This window comes from Mercenaria mercenaria, chromosome 13 (genome assembly GCF_021730395.1).
Source record: "Mercenaria mercenaria strain notata chromosome 13, MADL_Memer_1, whole genome shotgun sequence".
NCBI lineage: Eukaryota > Metazoa > Mollusca > Bivalvia > Venerida > Veneridae > Mercenaria > Mercenaria mercenaria.
The window spans coordinates 29,955,265-29,980,434 of NC_069373.1; the positions used below are offsets into that span (position 1 = coordinate 29,955,265).

The 25,170-nt window shown below is 37.2% G+C and overlaps 1 protein-coding gene across 5 annotated transcripts in view; it reads left to right on the plus strand.

Annotated features, from left to right (window-relative positions):
* The window catches only part of LOC123529047 (uncharacterized), a 172,131-nt gene that overhangs the window by 104,134 nt on the left and 42,827 nt on the right, over nt 1–25,170 (plus strand). For all 5 annotated transcript variants that reach the window (XR_008366710.1, XM_045309232.2, XM_045309233.2 and 2 more), the window contains 2 exons: nt 18,533–18,586; nt 21,431–21,491. Coding sequence is in view for 4 of the 5 variants with exons in the window: in XM_045309232.2 (XP_045165167.2) it covers nt 18,533–18,586; nt 21,431–21,491 (115 nt within the window). In the remaining variant the exon portion in view is untranslated. The remainder of the gene's footprint in view (nt 1–18,532; nt 18,587–21,430; nt 21,492–25,170) is intronic.

Below are 25,170 nucleotides of genomic sequence, written 5' to 3' on the forward strand. Positions count from 1 at the left end.
TATGATGAATTGGTTTCTGGTAGTTTATTTTCAATGAGGAGAGTGTATACACAAATGTTTAGCTCACCTGAGCAGGAAGTGCTCAAGGTGAGGTATTGTGACCGTTAATTGTTTGGCATCTGTCGGCATGCATTGTCAGTTGTCTGTTGTCCGTCAACATTTGCCTTATGAAAACTATAATCTGGGTCATGTGGGATCAGAAAATAGGTCAGTAGGGCAGGTCATAGGAAAAGCATGTGGACAATCTAGAGGTCTCAGTTGTGACCCAGTCTTTATGAAACTTGGTCAGAATGTTTGTCTTGATGATCTCTAGGTCAAGTTTGAATCTGGATCATGTGGGGTCAAAAACTAGGTTGCCCAGTCGAATCAAAAAGAAAAGCTTGTGATCACTCTGGAGACCACAGTTGTGACTCAATCTCTATGAATCTTGGGCAGAATATTTGTCGTGACGATCTCTAGGTCAAGTTTGAAACAGGGTCAAGTGGGGCCAAAAACTATGTCACCAGGTCAGATCTAAGGAAAGGCTTGTAAACACTATAGAGGCCACAGTTGTGACTCAATCTTTATGAAACTTGATCGGAATGTTAGTTTTGATGATCTCTAGTTCAAGATCTAATCTGGGTCATGTGGGATCAAAAACTATGTCACCAGGTTAAATCAAAGGAAAAGCTTATGAACATTCTAGAGGCCACAATTGTGACTCAATGTTTATGAAACTTGGTCAAAATGTTTATCTTAATGATCTCTTGGTCAAAATGGAAATTGGGTCATGTGAGGTCAAAAATTAGGTCATTATATCAGATCAAATGAACATCTTGTTAACACTCTATAGTCCACAGTTTAAGTGAGAATTAGTCAGAATGTTTGACTTGATGACCTCTAGGTCAGGTTTGAATCTGGGTCATGTGGGGTCAAAAACCAGGTCATTTGGTCAAATCAAACGAAAAGCATGATAACTCTCCAGAGGCCAACTCTCCAGAGGCCAAGTCTGTGATCTTATCTTCATGAAACTTTGTCAAAATGATGATCTTGATGATCTTCAGCCCAAGTCCGAATCTGGACCATTTGGATCAAAAACTAGGACACTTGTTAAAATCAAAGAACAACCTTGTGCATGCAATAGGGGCTGCATTTTTCATTTGATGTGCATGGAACTTGGTCAGAATGTTTGTCTGCATGAAATCTGGGTCATGTGGGGTCAAAAACTAGGGCACTTTGTCAAATCAAAGGAAAAGCTTGTATACACTCTAGATGCCACTATTTTGCTCCAGTCTTTCCGAAACTTTGTTGCAATGTTTGTTTTCATGAAATGGACCAGGATAAAGAACTAGGTCACTAGGTCAAATCAAAGAAAATGCTTGTTCACACTTAAGAGGCCATGTTTTTTTGGCCAATCTTAATGAAAATTGGTCAGAATATTTGTATTTATGAGATCACTAGGTAAAACATGTTTACTCTGTTACTGTTATGATGTGTTACACAGATAAGTGACCTAGGGCCATCTTGGCCCTCTTGTTTAAGATTTAAACATGGTAGATAGTAGGCTACCATGGACTCTAAGAACAGAGAGATCCGTAATAAAATTCCAGCTTTTAGAGGGTGCAAAACCTTGCAATATTTTTCAAAGGGTGCAGAAAAAGTTTTTCTAAAGTCTGCATATCCTGTTCAACCTTCATAGCTAAGTTTCACAGTTAAGGGAACATGGCATTCTCAACATGGTATCCTGGTAGGAATGGTGATTTTCTCAACATGGTATCCTGGTAGGAAAGGTGATTTTCTCAACAAGGTATCCTGGTAGGGATGGTGATTTTCTCAACATGGTATCCTGGTAGGAATGGTGATTTTCTCAACATGATATCCTGGTAGGGATGGTGATTTTCTCAACATGGTATCCTAGTAGGGATGGTGATTTTCTCAAACATGATATCCTGGTAGGTATGGTGATTTTCTCAACATGGTATCCTGGTAGGGTTGGTGATTTTCTCAACATGGTATCCTGGTAGTGATGGTGATTTTCTCAGTTTAGATTTCAAAACATGTTATCCTCATAATCCTGGTGGAGATGGTGATTTTCACAATTTAGATTTCAAAACATGGTATCCTGTACGTTGGAGATGGTGGTTTTCTCAATTTAGATTTCAAAACATATATTCCTGGTTGGGATGGTTATTTCCTCACTTTAGATTTCAGAACATGGTAGGGATGGTGGTTTTCTCAATTTAGATTTCAAAACATGATATCCTGGTGGGGATGGTGATTTTCTCAATTTAGATTTCAAAACATGGTATCTTGATGGGGATGGGGATTTTCTCAATTTAGATTTCAGAACATGGTATCCTGGTGGGGATGGTGATTTTCTCGATTTAGATTTCAAAACATGGTTTTCTGTTGGAGATGGTGGTGTTCTCAATTTAGATTTCAAAACATGGTATCCTGGCGGGGATTGTGATTTCCTCAATTTAGATTTCAGAACATGGTAGGGATGTGGTTTTCTCAATTTAAATTTCAGAACATAGTATCCTGGTGGTGATGGTGATTTTCTCAATTTATATTTCAAAACATGGTATTCTGGTTGGGATGGTGATTTTCTCAATTTAGATTTCAAAACATGGTATTCTAGTGGGGATAGTGATTTTCTCGATTTAGATTTCAGAACATGGTATCCTGGTTGGGATGGTGATTTTCTCAGTTTAGATTTCAAAACATGGTATCCTAGTGGGAATGGTGATTTTCACAATTTAGATTTCAGAACATGGTATCCTGGTGGGGAAGGTGATTTTCTCAATTTAGTTTTCAGAACATGATATTCTGGTGGGGATGGTGATTTTCTCTATTTAGATTTCAAAACATGGTATCCTGGTGGGAATGGTGATTATTTCGATTTAGATGTATCTTGGTTAGGATGGTGATTTTCTCAATTTAGATTTCAAAACATGGTATTCTAGAGGGGATAGTGATTTTCTTGATTTAAATTTCAGACCATGGTATCCTGGTAGGGATGGTGATTTTCTCAATTTAGATTTCAAAACATGGTATCCTGGTGGGAATGGTGATTTTCACAATTTAGATTTCAGAACATAGTATACTGGTGGGGATGGTGATTTTCTCAATTTAGTTTTCAGAACATGATATTCTGGTGGGGATGGGGCTTTTCTCAGTTTAGATTTCAGAACATGGTATTCTGGTTGGGATGGTGATTTCTCAATTTAGTTTTCAGAACATGGTATCCTGGTGGGGATAGTGATTTTTATGCCCCCCTTCGAAGAAGGAGGGGTATATTGTTTTGCAGATGTTGGTCGGTCGGTCAGAATGTAGACCAATCCGTTTCTGGATGATAACTCAAGAATGCTTGGGCCTAGGATCATGAAAGTTGATAGGGAGGTTGGTCATCACCAGCAGATAACCCCTATTGATTTTGAGGTCTGTATGTCAAAGGTCAAGGTCACAGTGACCCTGAATAGTTAAACGGTTTCCGGATGATAACTCAATAACACTTGGGCTTAGGATCATGAAAGTTGATAGGGAGGTTGATCATGACCAGCAGATGACCCCTATCGATTTTGAGGTCAGTATGTTAAAGGTCAAGGTCACAGTGACCCTGAACAGTTGAACAGTTTCTGGATGATAGCTCAAGAACACTTAGGCCTAGGATCATGAAAGTTGATAGGGAGGTTGGTCATGACCAGCAGATGACCCCTACAGATTTTGAGGTCAGTATGTCAAAGGTCAAGGTCACAGTGACCAGGAACAGTAAAATGGTTTCCGGGCAATAACTCAAGAATGCTTGGGCCTAGTATCAGGAAAATTGATAATGAGGTTGGTCATGATTAGCAAATATGCTTTGTTGATTTTGAGGTCATTAGGTCAGAGGTCAAGGTCACATTGGCCAGGTACAGTTAAAGGGTTTCTGATCTTCTTGTCTAAAACCACAGGGCCTAGGGCTTTGATATTTGGTATGTAGCAAAATCTAGTGGTCCTCTACCAAGATTGTTCAGATTATTTCCCTAGGGTCAAATATGACCCTACCCTGGGGGTCACATGGTTTATATAGACTTATATAGGAAAAAACTTTGAAAAACCTCTTGTCCAAAACCATAGGGCCTAGGGCTTTGATATTTTGTATATGACATCATCTAGTGGTACTCTACTAAGATTGTTCAAATTATTATCCCCCGCTGATGAAATCGGGAGGTGGGTATTGAAATGGCGTTGTCCGTCCGTCCGTCCGCAGCCATTCCTCAGTAACTACTTGGTAGAATTTCATGAAACTTGAAATAAACATGAACCAACATACTGCGATGATGCCTGTCAAGTTTTTATTTTGATTGGTCAATTTCCCTCAGAGTTATTGCCCTTGATTTAATAAAAAATGTCCGTCTGCAGCTATTTCTCAGTAACTAACAGGTAGAATTTCATCAAATTTGAAATAGACATGAACCAAGATACTGTGCTGATGCCCGTCAAGTTTTTTTTTTGATAGGTCAATTTCCGTCAGAGTTATTGCCCTTGATTTAATGAAAAATTTCCGTCTGCAGCCATTTCTCAGTAACTAGCAGGTAGAATTTCATCAAACTTGAAACAGACATGAACCAAGATACTGCGACGATGCCCTTCAAGGTTTTTTTCAATTGGTCAATTTTCCAGATAGTTATTGCCCTTTAATTGTTTAAAAATCCACAGATCTGTACATAACAAACCAACCAATTGGAAGAAGTTCATTAAACTTCTTTCATTCTTTTCCATGAACATTTATTATAAACATGTGATGTTGTGTACCTACACCTGGTCACCACCTTACCTTGGTCCCCCCCCCCCCCATGTTTTTTTTTTTTTTTTTTTTTTCATTTTTCATTTTCTATCAGTATTTATAATCAACATGTAAACTGTTGTATCCTCACCCCCCCCCCCACCCCCCAGCCCCACCGAAACAAACCATTCATTTTCTTTTAATTTGATTTTGACTAATGAAATTATTTGCTTCTTGGTAACATTCTTAACTTTTTGCTGGATATATTTTTTTGCCGTTCCTCAACTCTGACCCTTTCGGCGGGGGATTCCAATTCATCGAATTTGCTTGTTCCCCTAGGGTCAAATATGGCTCCTCTGGGGGTCACATGGTTTACATAGACTTATATAGGGAAAAACTTTGAAAATCTTCTTGTCCAAACCACAAAGGCTAGGGTTTTGATATTTGTAATGAAGCATCATCTAGTGGTTCTCTACCAAGTTTGTTCAAATTATCCCTCTAGGGTCAAATATGGCCCCGTCCCGGGGGTCACATGGTTCAGATAGACTTATATAAGGAAAAACATAGAATCTTCATGTCCATAACCTATATCATTCAAATTTGGACCACATGTATAGTTTTGAGTGGCAAGATGAACCTTGACATGAGTTGACCTTGATCTTGACCTAGTGACCTACTTTCACATTTCTGTAGCTACAGCCTTCAAATTTGGGCCACATGCATAAATTTGTGTACCGAAACAAACTTTGACCTTGTTATTGACCTAGTGATCTCTTTTCACATTTTTGAAGGTACAGGCTTCAAATTTGGACCATATGCATAGTTTTGTGGTCCAAAATGAAATTTGACCTTGATATTGACCTAGTGACCTACTTTCACATTTCTCAAGATACAGCCTTCAAATTTAAACCACAAGCATATATATAGTTTTGTGTACCGAAATGAACTTTGATCTTGAGATTGACCTAGTGACCTACTTCCACATTTCTGAAGGTACAGGCTTCAAATTTGGACCACATGCATAGTTTTGTGTTCTGAAATAAAATTTGACCTTGGTTTTGACCTAGTGACCTACTTTCATATTTCTCAAGCTACAGCCTTCAAATTTGAACCACATACATAGTTTTATGTACTGAAATTAACTTTGACCTTGAAATTGATCTAGTGACCTACTTTCACATTTCTGAAGCCACAGCTTTCAAATTTGGACCACATGCACAGTGTTTTGTACCAAATGAAATTTGACCTTGATTTTGACCTTGAGCTAGTCTTGAAATTAGGAACATTCAAAAATGGCTCAGTGGTGGGCGCCAAGATCACACTGTGATCTCTTGTTAGGTTAATAGGTTAAAAGTCAAGGTCAGATTGAACCAGAATGGTAGAACTATTGTTTACAGTGAGCATACAATTTCTTTTCCTTGTGCAATTACTGAATGCATCAAGGGGGGCATTTAGTGTTTGACAAGCTCTTGTCTCTATTTAGATTTCAAAACATGATATCCTGGTGGGAATGGTGATTATTTTGATTTAGATGTATCTTGGTTGGGATGGTGATTTTCTCAATTTAGATTTCAGAACATGGTATCCTGGTGGGGATGGTGATTTTCTCAATTTAGATTTAAGAACATGGTATCCTGGTGAGGATGGTGATTTTCTCAATTTAGATGTCAGAACGTGGTTTCCTGGTGGGGATGGTGATTTTCTCAATTTAGATTTAAGAACTTGCATATCCTGGTGGGGATGGTGATTTTTTTCAATTTAGATTTCAGAACATGGTATCCTGGTCGGGATGGTGATTTTCTCAATTTAGATTTCAGAACATGGTATCCTTGTGGGGATAGTGATTTTCTCAATTTAGATTTCAGAACATGCATATCCTGGTGGGGAAGGTGATTTTCTCAATTTAGATTTCAGAACATGGGATCCTCAGGTGGAGATGGTGATTTTCTCAATTTAGGTTTCAGTGGGGATGATGATTTTCTCGTTGTTTAAGGGAGATAATTATACCAAGTCGATAGTTACATGCTTTTCTGACTCCCATATCCTTGAAATGTATTAGTTTTGAATATGATCAAAGCAGAAAATGATATATATTACCTGTTATGGTTATAAGTATGGTTTTTACCATCATGATTGCTTACTGTCGGTCCAGCCATCATCAGACTAAATAAGACTGTCCGTCTGTCCACTCTTTTCTTGAGATAACACCTCCTCTGAAACTACTTGACAGAATTGCCTAAAACTTGGTCACTAGCATCCATGCATGGTCCTCTATGAAGATGATTAAAATGTCTAAGCTTTTACCAGGGGCTGCCAGAGCTAAAAATAGAAAAACATTTAAATGATCACTTGATGGGTCTTCATCAGACTTGATCTGATGCATCATTATGAGGTACTCAGCCATTTTTTTTTTCCAAAGGGGACACAAATCGCCCCATGTAGGGGCTGCTTTAGCCAAAAGTAGAAATACCTTTTAACAATTTTTTCTCATTAACTGCATGATGGATCTCCATTAAAGATATCAAATGGCCATTATTCACCAAAATATTTCATTGTTGATTGTACAAAATGTCATTTGACTCTAATGTTGTTTGCACACCAGGAATATTAAAACCCAGTTTGAAAGGTAGGCCTATAAATATGTCAGGTTTTGTTTTACATACAGTAAAGACTAAGGGTGCAAATGGTTGTTTCATCCCCTGAGGTGAATTTTATTTTAGGTACACTTTATGCTGGCACACATGTGATCATATTTACTTAGTCACAATTTTTTTGCAGGGTTTATTTTGGTTCATTTTTAGCTCACCTGTCACAAAGTGACAAGGTGAGCTTTTGTGATCGCGCGGTGTCCGTCGTCCGTCGTCGTCCGTCCGTCCGTAAACTTTTGCTTGTGACCACTCTAGAGGTCACATTTTTCATGGGATCTTTATGAAAGTTGGTCAGAATGTTCATCTTGATGATATCTAGGTCAAGTTCGAAACTGGGTCACGTGCCGTCAAAAACTAGGTCAGTAGGTCTAAAAATAGAAAAACCTTGTGACCTCTCTAGAGGCAATATATTTCACAAGATCTTCATGAAACTTGGTCAGAATGTTCACCTTGATGATATCTAGGTCAAGTTCGAAACTGGGTCATGTACCATCAAAAACTAGGTCAGTAGGTCTAAAAATAGAAAAACCTTGTGACCTCTCTAGAGGCCATATATTTCACAAGATCTTCATGAAAATTGGTCAGAACGTTCACCTTGATAATATATAGGTCAAGTTCGAAACTGGGTCACGTGCCATCAAAAACTAGGTCAATAGGTCAAATAATAGAAAAAACTTGTGACCTCTCTAGAGGCCATATTTTTCATGGGATCTGTATGAAAGTTGGTCTGAATGTTCATCTTGATGATATCTAGGTCAAGTTTGAAACTGGGTCACGTGCGGTCAAAAACTAGGTCAGTAGATCTAAAAATAGAAAAACCTTGTGACCTCTTTAGAGGCCATATATTTCATGAGATCTTCATGAAATTTGGTCAGAATGTTTACCTTGATGATATCTAGGTCAAGTTCGAGACAGGGTCACGTGCGGTCAACAACTAGGTCAGTAGGTCAAATAATAGAAAAACCTTGTGACCTCTCTAGAGGCCATATTTTTCATGGGATCTGTATGAAAATTGGTCTGAATGTTCATCTTGATGATATCTAGGTCAAGTTTGAAACAGGGTCATGTGCGGTCAAAAACTAGGTCATTAGGTCTAAAAATAGAAAAACCTTGTGACCTCTCTAGACACCATACTTGTGAATGGATCTCCATAAAAATTGGTCAGAATGTTCACTTTGGTGATATCTAGGTCAAGTTTGAAACTGGGTCATGTGCCATAAAAAACTAGGTCAGTAGGTCAAATAATAAATAAACCTTGTGACCTCTCTAGAGGCCATACTTTTCATGGGATCTGTATGAAAGTTGGTCTGAATGTTCATCTAGATGATATCTAGGTCAAGTTTGAAACTGGGTCAACTGTGGTCAAAAACTAGGTCAGTAGGTCTAAAATTATTAAAATCTTTTGACCTCTCTAGAGACCATATTTTTCAATGGATCTTCATGAAAATTGGTCAGAATTTTTATCTTGATAATATCTAGGTCAAGTTCAAAACTGGGTCACATGAGCTCAAAAACTAGGTCACTATGTCAAGTAATAGAAAAAACGACGTCATACTCAAAACTGGGTCATGTGGGAAGAGGTGAGCGATTCAGGACCATCATGGTCCTCTTGTTCTTTTTTGCGTGAGGAAGCCATCCAGCTGGATTCTGGAAGGTCGGTGGTTCTACCCAGGGGCTGGCTCGTGATGAAATAATGCACGGAGGGGCACCTAGGGTCTTCTTCCACTATCAAAACTGGAAAGTTGCCATATGACCTAAAATTGTAAAACCCAACAAAATAAATAAAGTAAATTCTTTTTCCCTTGCACAATTTTTTTGCCAGTGTACCATTCTTGGGCATTTGAGCAGAACTTAAGGTAAATGATCCATAATTATGTATTCTGTGTAAAGAGATTTTTCCATGTTATCTGATTGTTTTCTGAAAGTTTTGCACTATGTTGAGCTACTATACATCTGAAGAAAGTTAACCACTGGGAAATTTCTGAATGTCATTTCCGGTCAATTACCTTAAGTTTTCTTTTGATTTTACTTTTTATATTTTCACCACTATATGGTAACAATTAGGGCTGGGTACCGCCTTGAAAAAACTACCGCGGTATACCACGGTTTTATCCTAATTACCGCGGTATATACCACGGTATACCACCATATCTATCGTAAGACTTACAGCTATGGTAGTGGTCATAAAAATATTGAAAAACTCTCAGAAATACTTAATTTATTATGAGCAACAACGAAGACTAGTTACTTGACTAGAATTAAAGAAAAAAATACGCTGGAATATTAACTTGACTAATGACTAGTTAGATTAATGACCCTTAGTATTTTTTACTAGCGTGTGTTCGTCGGAAGACGCCATAATAATTGTCTCTAGGGAAGCACTGGGTCACATGTATATAGGTCGCGCTTGTTTGAAGTTCGATTCGTGCACCCCTTTGATAAACCAGTAACTTTTATGAAGGCTTCATCAGATCGTTTTCAGACAAAAAATAATAAATTTCGACTCAACATTTTCCATACTATTTATTTCTTTTTTAATACGTGCAAATACATACTGGGATATTTTAAACTATCATCATTTAAACAAGAAGTCAGGACTCGCCCAATTTACCAGACTCAAAGTAAAAACAAGTGTGCCCATGACGTCATCCATCTATACGGAATAATCTGGAGGTTTTCGAAGGTTTTGATTGGGGATCACGCGGTCGATCATACATGTTCAATTGCACCATTGGGTGGTTATTTTTGGAAACTAATAATAGCAGCATGGGAATTCCAGAGATATAAATCGGAAAATCATGCATGGTGTCAATTGCTGTTACGGAAGGCTACATAGACAATGTAAATTAAAAATAAACAGAAGTAGGGATAATGTTGATAAAATACCGGTATTCCCCGATGGTACCGCGGTATCGTACCACGGGAAGATGGTACCACGGTTACCGGTATACCGGTAATACCGCGTACCTCTAGTAACAATGATGCAGAATAGATTATTATTAATTATATATTTTCACCACTATATGGTAACAATGATGCAGAATAGATTATTATTAATTAATCTCTTAATGTCTTCATAATTGCAAAAGAATCAAATATAATTTACAGCACTTGCTTAAGGTCTGCATAAGTGTTAGTAGACTCTAGATTATCATTTCCCTTTAAAGACCAAAAGCTGTACCAATGAAAAAAATGACATCTGTCTACACTTTCCTTTAAAGCTACATACAGTTTTTAGCTCGACTTTTTGAAGAAAAAGTAGGGCTATTGCACTCCCCCCGGTGTTGGCGTTGGTGTTGGTATCGGCGTTGCCGTTGGTTAAAGTTTTTGATAAAGTCAAATATCTCTGTTACTATCAAAGCTATTGACTTGAAACTTAAAACATTTATTTACTATCAAAGTCTACACCAGGAGAAACAATCCCCATAACTCTGATTCGAATTTTGACAGAATTATGCCCCTTTTTAGCTCACCTGAGCCAAAGGCTCATGGTGAGCTTTTGTGACCGCTCAATGTCCGTCGTTCGTAGTCCGTTGTCAGTCGTCCGTCCGTCAGTATTTTCTAAAAAAATCTTCTTGAAAACCACTGGGCAGAATTACACCAAACTTCACAGGAATGATCCTCAGGTGGTCCCCTTGCAAAATTGTTCAAAGAATTTAATTCCATATAGAATTCTGGTTGCCATGGCAACCAAAAGGAAAAACTTTAAAAATCTGCTTGTCCAAAACCGCAAGGCCTAGAGCCTTGATATTTAGCATGAGACATCATCTTATGGTCCTCTATGAAGATTGTTCAAATTGTGCTCCTGGGGTGAAAAGAGGCCCCGCCCCGGGGTCACAAGTTTTACATAGACTTATATAGTAAAAAACTTTAAAAATCTTCTTGTCTAAAACCACATCACCTAGGCCTTTGATATTTTGTATGTAGCATTGTGGTCCTCTACCAAAATTGTTCAAATTATGTCCCTAGGGTGAAAAGAGGCTCTGCCCTGGGGGTACCAAGTTTTACATAGACTTATATAGGAAAAAAAATAAAGATCTTCTTGTCTGAAAGTTCAAGGCCTAGGCATTTGATATTTGGTGTGTAACATTGCCTGGTGGATCTCTAACAAGTATTTCAAATTATGCCCCTGGGGTGAAAAGAGGCCCCGCCCCGGGGGTCACTTGTTATAATTACGAGTTATATAAGAAAAAATACTTAAAAAATTATCAGGTCATATTTCCTAGACCATTTAGTTATAACTACCTGATGACCCAAGCAATTAGGGATCACTTGACTGTGACCTTGACCTACTGACCTACTTTCTTGTCTTTTAAGATACAGCCTTTAAATTTGGATGACATGTACAGTTTTGCACACCAATCTTAAATCTGTCTTTCAGTGACCATGAATGCGACCTACTGACCTACTTTCTAATATTTTAGCCTCAGTTTGACATTTGAAACATGTGGCTCATATTACTCAGGTGAGTGCTTCAGGGTCATCATGACCCTCTTGTTTACTTAGAATTTTTGGTTAAAGTTTTTGATAAATTCAAATATCTCTGTTACTATCAAAGCTATTGACTTGAAACTTAAAATACTTATTTACCATCAAAGTCTACACCAAAGCTTTTGACTTGAAACTCAAAATAGTTATTTACTATCAAAGTATTCACCAGGAGACACAATTCCCATAACTCTGATTAGAATTTTGACAGACTGATGCCCCTTTTTAACTTACAATTTTTGGTAAAAGTTTTTGATAAAGTGAAATATCTCTGTTACTTTCAAAGCTTTTGATTTGAAACTTAAAATATTTATTTACCATCAAAGTCTACACCAGAAGAAACAATCCCCATAACTCTGATTTGAATTTTGACAGAATTATGCCCCTTTTTAACTTAGAATTTTTTGTTAAAATTTTTGATAAAGTCAAATATCTCTGTTACTATATTAAAGCTTTTGACTTGAAACTCAAAATAATTATTTACTATCAAAGTCTACATCAGGAGACACAATTCCCATAACTCTGATTTGAATTTTGACAGAGTTATGTCCCTTTTTAACTTCGAATTTTTTTTCACTGGCAAAGCTTTAATTCAGAGTCAAGCACTGAGAAAAGTCTAGCACGCTGTCTTATGGACAGCTCTTGTTGATGAAAACTTTGAATGCCATTTATATAAAAAAACAACAACAAATAAACATACATTGGAAGATGGTTTTAAGTATAATGTGTACACCTATATAATGCAAAATGTTGATTTTTTAATGATTTTCACATGCCAAACCATTTTTTCTATAATTTGTATGGACACCTCATAAACATTCATGTTAATATGACAATACAAAATGTCACTTTAATGTACCCCAAAATATGTGAAAAAGTTGCCTTACAATGAAATGGAAACCAGTGTTTTTGAACTCCACATACATCTTTTGCATAATTTAAGATTAACTCTCATGGCAGGTTTCATATTTCTGGCTTACATTTTGACAAAACTGAGCCGCACCATGAGAAAACCAACATAGTGCAATTGCGACCAGCATGGATCCAGTCCAGTCTGCGCATCTGTGCAGTCTGGTCAGGATCCATGCTTTTCGCTTTCAAAGCCTATTGCAGTTAGAGAAACCTTTAGCGAACAGCATGGATCCTGACCAGACTGCACGGATCCATGTTGGTTTTCTCATGGTGCGGCTCAAATTATTTCAATTTTTTTTACTTAGAAATTTTGTTGAAAGTTTTGCATGTATGCAGATTTCCACTTCAGAACCCTTCAGTAGCATGAAGTGACTACTCTAAGCCAGGTTCCATAATTGTATAATACAAAATTCACAAAATCATATTCAACTTTGGTAAATCTTTTGTTAGTCCAACTCGTGACATTAAATTGAATGAAATATTTATACCCCCACCAAACATGTTTGAGGGGGGTATATAGGAGCCAGTTTTGTCGCGTCGCATCCCATCGAGTCCCGAAATCTATTATCTCAGTTAATTACCAAATGGATTTGATTCAAACTTAAAATACATGTTCCACCTTATCACCCACATCATGTGACACAAGGTGCATAACTCTGACACCAAGTTTTCATGAATGATGTTCCCCATTTACTTAGAATTTAAGGTTAATTTTGTTGTATTTTCACTATATCTCAGTTATTACTAAATGGATTTGATTCAAACTTAAAATAGATGTTCCACCTCATCACCCACATCATGTGACACAAGGTGCATAACTCTGACGCCAATTTTTTATGAATTATGCCCCTTTTTACTTAGAATTTAAGGTTGATTTTGATGTATTTTCACTATATCTCAGTTACTACTGAATGGATTTGATTCAAACTTAAAATGGATGTTCCACCACATCACCCACATCATGTGCCCACATCATGTGACACAAGGTGCATAACTCTGACACCAAGTTTTCATGAATTATGTCCCCTTTTACTTAGAATTTAAGGTTAATTTTGTTGTATTTTCACTATATCTCAGTTATTATGAAATGGATTTGATTCAAACTTAAAATAGTTGTTCCACCTCATCACCCAGATCATGTGACATAAGGTGCTTAACTCTGACATAAATTTTTTATGAATTATGTCCCCTTTTACTTTAAATTTAAGGTTGATTTTGATGTATTTTCACTATATCTCAGTTATTACAAAATGGATTTGATTCAGACTTAAAATAGATGTTCCATCTCATCACCCACATCATGTGACACAAAGTGCATAACTCTGACACCAATTTTTCATGAATTATGCCCCTTTTTACTTAGAATTTAAGGTTAATTTTGATGTATTTTCACTATATCTCAGTTATTACAAAATGGATTTGATTCAGACTTAAAATAGATGTTCCACCTCATCACCCACATCATGGGACACAAGGTGCATAACTCTGACACCAATTTTTCTTTAGTTGTGTCCCCTTTTACCTAGAATTTAAGGTTAATTTTGTTGTATTTTCACTACCGGTATATCTCATTCTGATTGGCTTAGAGCTTTTAAACTTACTATCTTGAAATCTTGTACTGAGTTTCTTCCCCTTAAATTCCAGGAATTAGTCTATTTTTAGAAATACTATTTTTACATTTTCAATATTTTAGGTATTTTTCTAACTTTTTTGCTATAAGTCCTATGTAAAAAGTAAATACATTTTTCTGTGGTAACATGGGTCGGTAAGACACTTTTTTGTATTCACTTTTAGTGTATCTCTAATATTAGAGATTTTTTATATTTACTAGTATTACTATACTAGTATTATACTCGTATTACATATATCGTCACCTCAACGCAACAAAGTCGTATCTCTATATAAATTTATAATAAGATACGACTTTGTTGCATTGAGGTGACGATATGTGGAAGCCCAGGATGAAGTACTCCAAAGACTAAGTATTTTTAAGATTTCTTATGGTTGCCATTCTTCTGTGACAAGACCGTATGGTGGGGGTATGAGTCACTCCTGTGACAGTTCTAGTTTAATTTGCTGTAGGTAATACATCTATCTTGTGAACAGAAACACTCTTTAGCATGGTTCTGCATAAAACCTATGGAAAAAAACACCTATTAAATATATGCATGAACATACAGCATTTAACACAGTGTAAAGTCATGCTGATTTGTCTTCCAAACTAAGCACACCAGAATAGATGGCTTTCAAATGTTGTAATTTGATGAAATAGATCCTTGTAAAAGTACAAATAATAATGCGCTAATACACTTACAGCTCGTTTAAATGGGTCAAGCGTGTTGTTGTACTTATAAAATAGACTGGCCCGGTTTATAGGTTGGTCTGGGCTACGATATGTATTGAATTTTGTCATCGAAATATTTCTATAAAATGCTTCTTCCCCTTCCATCTGGATCCGTCCATGTTTATAAACATAACTGTTATCTGGTGCCGGTACATGACAATGAATATAGAATCAGACATTTTTACAGTGGCTAATAAAGCTGTGATGTCACCAATTATGGAGAAAAACAAATCAATAATATAAGACAGTGGGTTACTTTGTTCAGGTACTGTAAAGTGCTCATTTTATTACACAAAAACAAGCACAAAATTTTCTGTTCAGAAATATTTTTCTTTTTCCATGAAATCGTCATTGTGCTTAGAGACTAAGCAATCTTACTTGAAAGAGTGAAGTACCTCTTAAATAACTGTTGCTTCTGACTCTGTGGACAGACTGTCAGGGAAGGTAACTAGGGCCACAGATTGGGACTGATGTTTTGTGAGTTGTCTAGTGTTACAATCATAAGTTTTGCTTGCTGTTATTTCTAGACAAGTGTTGTTACTATAAGGATGTTTATAATTCGAGGGTTGAACGCAGTACTGTCGTAAGTCCTTCTTTATTTAATAGAAGTAACTACAGTATTGCGTTTAACCCTCAAATTATGCTTGGCTGTGTAAAGGCAGGGTTTTCCCGGCCAAAGGGACAGTCAATTAAATGAGAAACCAGGTGTTAGTGGGATTAAAATTATTGGTGCTGTCCTGAGGGTTGTGAACTTACCTTCTTAACCTTTAGCCTGCTGATGGCAAGTGAGTCTGCCTTTGTGACCAGTGCAGACCAAGATCAGCCTGCACATCCATGCACCCCTTTGAATAATAGTTGGTATAGCCCAAATTGAATGATGGACCAGTCCATTTTAGAAATTAGCAGGTAAGGCTGAAAAAAGATACTGTTGAAAATCTGCCCGCCTGTGTATAGGCAGTGTTTTACCTAACCAGGAGATTGTGTGAAACCAGAAACTGAGCCATAGTGAGAGGTTTTATATATCCGTGCTGTCATTCAGGCATGTAAGACCATTTTTCTTGCCTATCTCTTTACTAAATTGTGATGACAATTGAGATTTGGAAAATCTAAACAATATAATAATCACCATAAACTTGGGTCTGTAGCAGCCTTGGATGGACATTTCTCAAATTTATTTAATGAAACACTAATGACTTTCGATAGGGGCTACCAGAGCCAAAAACCTTCAAACAACCTTTTTTTGAACAGCTTCATAATGTTCACCAAACTTGTTTGAAGTATCTTCTAATTGATGGTTATCATCATCATGTTTGTTCAGGGCCACCAGAGCTTGAAACAGAAAATTTTTATTGACTTCTTTTGATGAATAACTCAGTTTTTCTTTACCAAACTAAAGCGTCCTTGCATCAGTTTTTGCAAGCTTTTTCAAATGGTTAGCTAAATGTAAAACAAAAACTTCTAACTTTCTCAGTTCTAAGATACAAGTCAAGTGGGTTACTTAGGACCTTTACAGCCCTCCTGTTATTTTTTTAGCTCACCTGTCACATAGTGACAAGGTGAACTTTTGTGATCGCGCAGCGTCCGTCGTCCGTCGTCCGTGCGTGCGTGCGTGCGTGCGTGCGTAAACTTTTGCTTGTGACCACTCTAGAGGTCACATTTTTCGTGGGATCTTTATGAAAGTTGGTCAGAATGTTCACCTTGATGATATCTAGGTCAGGTTCGAAACTGGGTCACGTGCCGATAAAAACTAGGTCAGTAGGTCTAAAAATAGAAAAACCTTGTGACCTCTCTAGAGGCAATATATTTCACAAGATCTTCATGAAGATTGGTCAGAATGTTCACCTTGATGATATCTAGGTCAAGTTCGAAACTGGGTCACGTGCCATCAAAAACTAGGTCAGTAGATCTAAAAATAGACAAACCTTGTGACCTCTCTAGAGGCCATATATTTCAAAAGATCTTCATGAAAATTGGTCAGAACGTTCACCTTGATGATATCTAGGTCAAGTTCGAAACTGGGTCACCTGCCATCAAAAACTAGGTCAGTAGGTCAAATAATAGAAAAACCTTGTGACCTCTCTAGAGGCCATATTTTTCATGGGATCTGTATGAAATTTGGTCTGAATGTTCACCTTGATGATATCTAGGTCAAGTTCGAAACTTGGTAACGTGTTTTCAAAAACTAGGTCAGTAGGTCAAATAATAGAAAAACCTTGTGACCTCCCTAGAGGCCATATTTTTCACGGGATCTGTATGAAAGTTGGTCTGAATGTTCACCTTCATGATATCTAGGTCAAGTTCGAAACTTGGTCACGTCTTTTCAAAAACTAGGTCAGTAGGTCAAATAATAAAAAAACCTTGTGACCTCTCTAGAGGCCATATTTTTCTTGGATCTGTATGAAAGTTGGTCTGAATGTTCATCTTGATGATATCTAGGTCAAATTTGAAACTGGGTCACGTGCGGTCAACAACTAGGTCAGTAGATCTAAAAACAGAAAAACTTTGTGACCTCTCTAGAGGCCATATTTTTCATGGGATCTTTATGAAAATTGGTCAGAATGTTCAACTTGATGATATTTAGGTCAAGTTCAAAACTGGGTCATGTGCGGTCAATAACTAGGTCAGTAGATCTAAAAATCAAAAAACCTTGTGACCTCTCTAGAGGCCATATTTTTCAAGAGATCTTCATGAAAATTGATCAGAATGTTCATCTTGATGATATCTAGGTCAAGTTCGAAACTGGGTCACGTGTGGTCAAAAACTAGGTCAGTAGGTCTAAAAATAGAAAAACCTTGTGACCTCTCTAGAGGCCATATTTCTCAATGGATCTTCATGAAAATTGATGAGAGTGTTCAGCTTGATGATTTCTAGGTCAAGTTCGAAAGTGGGTCATGTGCGGTCAAAAACTAGGTCAGTAGGTGGAAAAATAGAAAAGCCTTGTGACCTCTCTAGAGGCCATATTTTTCATGAGATCTTCATGAAAATTGGTGAGAATGTTCACCTTGATGATATCTAGGTCAAGTTCAAAAGTGGGTCACATGCCTTCAAAAACTAGGTCGTTAGGTCAAATAATAGAAAAACCTTGTGACCTCTAGAGGTCATATTTTTCAATGGATCTTCATGAAAATTGGTCGAAATTTTTTATCTTGATGATATCTAGGTCACATGTGCTCAAAAACTAGCTCACTATGTCAAATAATAGAAATAACGACATCATACTCAGTTCAACACTGGGTCATGTGGGGATAGGTGAGCGATTCAGGACCATCATGGTCCTCTTGTTTATCAGAGAGGTCTGTTACCATGAAGCTAGAATGGGCTGTGCTTCAGACTTAAGAATCACCTCTGTCTACACACCTTACTAAGGCTTTAAAATATTTACAATTTTTTCAGGGTCAGGATGTTGTAGTTTTCAAGAATGTAGAGGCAGGCACATACAGGATATTTGTAAGTTATTGCTCATATACATGTTTCACCAATTTTTTCTCAATGCAAATGATGCCAATGCATTTTTAGCTCACCTGTCACAAAGTGACAAGGTGAGCTTTTGTGATCGCGCGGTGTCCGTCGTCTGTCTGTCCATCCGTCCTTGCGTGCATCCGTCTGTAAACTTTTGCTTGTGACCACTCTAGAGGTCACATTTTTCATGGGATCTTTTTGAAAGTTGGTCAGAATGTTTATCTTGATGATATCTAGGTCAAGTTCGAAACTGGGTCACGTGCCTTCAAAAACTAGGTCAGTAGGTCTAAAAATAGAAAAACCTTGTGACCTCTCTAGAGGCCATATATTTCAAAAGATCTTGATGAAAATTGGTCAGAGTGTTCACCTTGATAATATCTAGGTCAAGTTTGAAACTGGGTCACGTGCCATCAAAAACTAGGTCAGTAGGTCTAAAAATAGAAAAACCTTGTGACCTCTCTAGAGGCCATATATTTCACAAGATCTTCATGAAAATTGGTCAGAATGTTCACCTTGATGATATCTAGGTCAAGTTCGAAACTGGGTCATGTGCGGTCAAAAACTAGGTCAGTAAGTCAAATAATAGAAAAACCTTGTGACCTCTCTAAAGGCCATATTTTTCATGGGAACTGTATGAAATTTGGTCTGAATGTTTATCTTGATGATATCTATGTCAAGTTTGAAACTGGGTCACATGCGGTTATAAACTAGGTCAGTAGGTCTAAAAATAGAAAAACCTTGTGACCTCTCTAGAGGCCATATATTACATGAGATCTTCATGAAAATTGGTCAGAATGTTCACCTTGATGATATCTAGGTCAAGTTTGAAACTGGGTCACGTGCCGATAAAAACTAGGTCAGTAGGTCAAATAATAGAAAAACCTTGTGACCTCTCTAAAGGCCATATTTTTCATGGGATCTGTATGAAAGTTGGTCTGGATGTTCATCTTGATGATATCTAGGTCAAGTTCGAAACTGGGTCACGTGCGGTCAAAAACTAGGTCAGTAGGTCTAAAAATAGACAAACCTTGTGACCTCTCTAGAGGCCATATATTTCATGAGATCTTGACGAAAATTGGTCAGAATGTTCACCTTGATGATATGTAGGTCAGGTTTGTAAAATGGGTCATGTGCCTTCAAAAACTAGGTCAGTAGGTCAAATGATAGAAAAACCTTGTGACCTCTCTAAAGGCCATATTTTTTTTGGGATCTGTATGAAAGTTGGTCTGAATGTCCACCTTGATGATATCTAGGTCAAGCTCGAAAGTGGGTCACGTGCCCTGAAAAACTAGGTCAGTAGGTCAAATAATAGAAAAACCTTGTGACCTCTCTAAAGGCCATATTTTTCACGGGATCTGTATGAAAATTGGTCTGAATGTTAATCTTGATGATATCTAGGTCAAGTTCGAAACTGGGCCACGTGCCTTAAAAAACTAGGTCAGTAGGTCAAATAATAAAAAAGCTTGTGACCTCTCTAGAGGCCATACTTTTCATGGGATCTGTATGAAAGTTGGTCTGAATGTTCATCTTCATGATATCTAGGTCAGGTTTGAAACTGGGTAAACTGCGATCAAAAACTAGGTCAGTAGGTCTAAAGTTATTAAAAAAATTTGACCTCTCTAGAGGCCATATTTTTCAATGGATCTTCATGAAAATTGATCTAAATGTTCACCTTGATGATATCAAGGTCTGTTTCGAAACTATGTCAGGTGCGGTCAAAAACTAGGCCAGTAGGTATAAAAGTAGAAAAACCTTGTGACCTCTCTAGAGGCCATATTTTTCATGAGAATGTTCACCTTGATGATATTTAGTTAAAGTTCAAAACAGGGTCACATACCTTCGAAAACTAGGTCAGTAGGTCAAATAATAGAAAAACCTTGTGACCTCTCTAGAGACCATATTTTTCAGTGGATCTTCATGAAAATTGGTCAGAATTTTTATCTTGATAATATCTAGGTCAAGTTCAAAACTTGGTCACATGAGCTCAAAAACTAGGTCACTATGTCAAATAATAAAAAGAACGACGTCATACTCAAAACTGGGTCATGTGGGAAGAGGTGAGCAATTCAGGACCATCATGGTCCTCTTGTTATATGCTTGTTGTGTGATGGTGTTTGCGTCTGTCTGTCTGTCTGTCTGTCCATCCGTCTGTTATAATTCATGTCTGGAGAGTAATTTTCATCTTTCATATCCAGAGCATATTACTTACAAAATATTAAAGGTATTGACTTGAAACTTGGAATATAGGCAGGTGGTGATGAGACAATGTCTAGACTGCAATGATCTACATTACTATCCCCCAACGTCCCCTCCACCACCCCCAAATGAATTTTTTTTTTTCATTTAGTTTCTTGTCTCTTTGTATCCTGTCACCACCACTGCACACACACGCACACTACTTCTCTCCTCATATAATCCTTTGGGTGTATATTGCTCCATTTTTAAGTGATGCATCAACCAGTTGGGGAAACAATTAGAAACAGACTAAGTCGTTTTTTCATATCATGGCTTTGAGTTATGATGGTTTTAAAATATATGCATATGTCTGTATTTCGCAAAAGTATATATAATATTATTAGTAATATGAAACAGTTGTGAGAAAATACTATTTGGTTAGATTTCTGTCATGATTTTTAACATGTACACACATTTATACCCAAAAGGTACCATATTTGACTAATTAGACTGTAAATTATTGGTATTAGCCATTAATATATAAAATGTTTATTTACGCACATCAAAAAAAACACAACCTCTCCAGCTTTTTGCCCTATGAAGTATGAAGTGCCAGAAGTAATGACTTTAATAATAACTGATTTGATTGTATCGCAGGTACAGAGAGGAGGCAACCCGGACAATCCAATGTATGCATCTAAACCTTTCAACGTCACAGGTAATTGTGTGTTGTGAAATTAAAGTCAGTTTGAGAGCTGAACAGGATATTGTTTTCAACTGAAACACTTTTCCATTATGGTAGTGGACTGGTAATATCATTTTGCAGTCACCATATGATTACATATTCTTGTATAGTGTTTGGCATTCTTGAGATAATTATGAAGCTCATATCCTTAGGAAGGCCAGCACATCTTTATACAATCTTGCCAGGCATAGTTACGTATGGAAAATCAGATTTCTCAGTTAAGTTTTATGTTTAGGTCAACTTTTCTCCTAAACTACTAAAGCTATTGCTTTGAAACTTGCAACACTTGTTCACCATCAAAAACTGACTCTGTACAGCAAGAAACATAACTCCATCCTGCTTTTTGCAAGAATTATGGCCCCTTTTGGACTTAGAAAATCAGATTTCTTGGTTAAGTTTTGTGTTTAGGTCAGCTTTTCTCCTAAACTATCGAAGCTATTGCTTTAAAACTTGCAACACTTGTTCACCATAAAAAGCTGACTCTGTACAGCAAGAAACGTAATTCCATCCTGCTTTTTGCAAGAATTATGACCCCTTTTTGACATAAAAAATATCAGATTTCTTGGTTAAGTTTTGCGTTTAGGTCAACTTTTCTCTTTTACGGTCAAAGCTATCGCTTTAAAACTTGGAGCAGTTATTTGCGATTAAAAGCTGACACTGCACAACAAGTACCATAACTCTGCATTGCTTTTTGCAAGAATTATGGCCCCTTTTGGACTTAGAAAATCAAGGATAGGTCAGTATTTCTATTATACGGATCAGATGAGCGTCTGCACCTGCAAGGCGGTGCTCTTGTTTTTTGCTAATAAGGAGTCAATTTTCAACACTTTCTAACAATTTGAAAATACCTGAGCTTTCGCACAACATGTCAGCTTTTCATCTATGAAAAAAATTATTTGCACTCGGAATAAACACATATCCCATAGGGGTCCGTAATGGAGTAAGGGTATATATTATGGAGATTTTTTAAACTTTGTCAAACCATTCAAAAGGTCCTTTTTGATGTTGTCTAAAAGTGTCAGTATATGCCTCAGATATCAGATATTTTGGTGTTTGAGGGCTGCAGACCTAGACATTTCAGAAATATTTTCAAAATTAATTTTGTTTAATAATGTTGATTCTACGGAAGCGTGAAAGGGCCATCAGACGCTAATACGTTTTATTACGTTACGGCCACGGAAAAGATATGAGCACCTGGCTTTCTGTTCGTACCAATTAGAATACCAAAATAACTTACATGGAATATGTTATTGAATGGAAATTTGCGATTGTCGTTACAGATCCACTACATTAAGCTCTAGATATGTAGCAAACCGTCTTCTTAAACCATCCATACTGTCTAACATAAATAAATCTGATGGTAAGGAATAGCTCAATGCTTACAAAGAAAATAATTTAAAGGCACATACAATAGTAGACAATTAATTTGGCACAAATATTTAACCTAATGAGACATAACTAAGTGGCTGTGCAGAACACTACTTCAGTTACATGGGTTCAAGGCCATCTAATTCAGTTTTACCAATTCGTAAACCCCTTAATAGATGAAGCTGTATTTTGAAACATTGCTCTTTTTCTCAATTGCATTCTCTAATTGCTTAATCTGTGGCCGGTATCAAGATATGAGCCTTGCCATGAGAAAACCAATGTAGTGCATTTTGCGATCAGCCTGCGCATCCGCACAGTCTGGTCAGGATCCATGCTGTTCGCTAACAGTTTCTCTAATTGGAATAGGCCTTGAAAGCGAACAGCATGGATCCTGAACAGACTGTGCAGATGCGCAGGCTGGTCTGGATCCATGTTGGTCGCAAACGCACTATGTTGGTTTTCACATTTGGTGTAATAAGATAATGACTGTAAAGATGTTACACCATTTCATTATAAAAGTGTAATAAAGTTTATAAATCTAAGCTACAAAATTTGACATGGCTGTTTAAAGCTTAATCAGTAAAATCATTTACTTTAAACCCTATAGGTTCGAGCCAAGTTGTGTAATAGGTAGAATGCTATCATTTGAAAAAGTTATATCTTACTGAAGGCTCATGGTTCTACATGTGTAAATCTTCTTTCAGTATAAAAGATTCAATGTGAGAAAAGTGCCTTATGACATTTGATCCTGGTAGGATTTGCAGACTTAAATGTCATACATTTCTATTTTCATCCATTTTCCTAAGTGAAAATTTGGATTATTGATGTAGAGTAAGTACATTTCTGAGTATGTCTGTGCAAATGTTGGAGAAACTGAAAAGGTGAATTATTAGAAACCAATCCCATGCTTATGACAGGGAGAAATGATTTGAGCCTAAGTGCTTTCTTAGATCTAGGGAAAGTCTGAGAAGTCCTTGTTTAATGGACATAAATTATGATCTTTTGGAGAAAATTAAGATACTGGAAGTAAAAGGAAGATACCATTTAACTCAGAGTTCAGAGACAGATAATACATCATACACTGTCCATGACACTCCCTATACTTGGGAAGCTTTTGGCTTCTGACACTCCTTAGTCTAGTAACACTCCTGATACAGATAAAGTTTTAGTTTCTTTTGATCCTCATGATATATGTAAAGTGTTACGTAAACATATCAAGCAAACCAGTGTACATGTCACATATCCTGCTAACCGCTAATGTTTGTGTATTAATATATGTCGCATATCTAGCTAACAGTAAGTGTTAATATATGTCACATATCCATCTATTAACACCAGTGTTAGTATATGTCACATACCCTGCTAACCCCTAGTGTTTGTATATTTTAAGTACCTGTTTGTGTTTGTATATGTCACATACTCGGCTATCCACTGGTGTTTGTATATGTCACATACCCAGCTAACCACTATTTATGTCTCCCCCACCCCCCCTCTGGGGGAGACATATTGTTTTTGCCCTGTCCGTCCATCCGTCGTCCGTACGTACGTCACACTTCATTTCCGATCAATAACTGGAGAACCATTTGATTTAAAACCTTCAAACTTCATAGGGTTATAGGGCTGCTGGAGTAGACGACCCCTATTGTCAAGGTCAAGGGCACAGGGGCCTGAATATGGAAAACCGTTTCCGGTCAGTAACTTGAGAACCACTCAACCCAGAATGTTGAAACTTCATAGGATGATTGGTCATGCAGAGTAAATGACCCCTTTTGTTTTTGGGGTCACTCTGTTAAAGGTCAAGGTCACAGGGGCCTGAACATTGATAACCATTTCCGATCAATAACTTCAGAACCTCTTGATCCAGAATGTTGAAACTTCATAGGATGATTGAACATGCAGAGTAGATGACCCCTTTCGATTTTGGGGTCACTCTGTTAAAGGTCAAGGTCACAGGAGCCTGAACATGGAAAACAATTTCCGATCAATAACTTGAGAACCACTTGATCCAGAATATTGAAACTTCATAGGATGATTGAACATGCAGAGTAGATGACCCCTATTGATTTTTGGATCACTTGATGAAAGGTCAAGGTCACAGGAGCCTGAACAGTGACTTGAGAACCACTAGGCCAAGAGTGTTGAAACTTAGCGGGATGACTGGACATGCCAAGTAGATGATCCCTATTGCAGCCAACCATCAGTGTCTCTTTGACTTTCGCTCCTGACCCCTATTGACTTCCTGCCTATACGACTTTGCATTGGGGGAGACATGCGCTTTTTTACA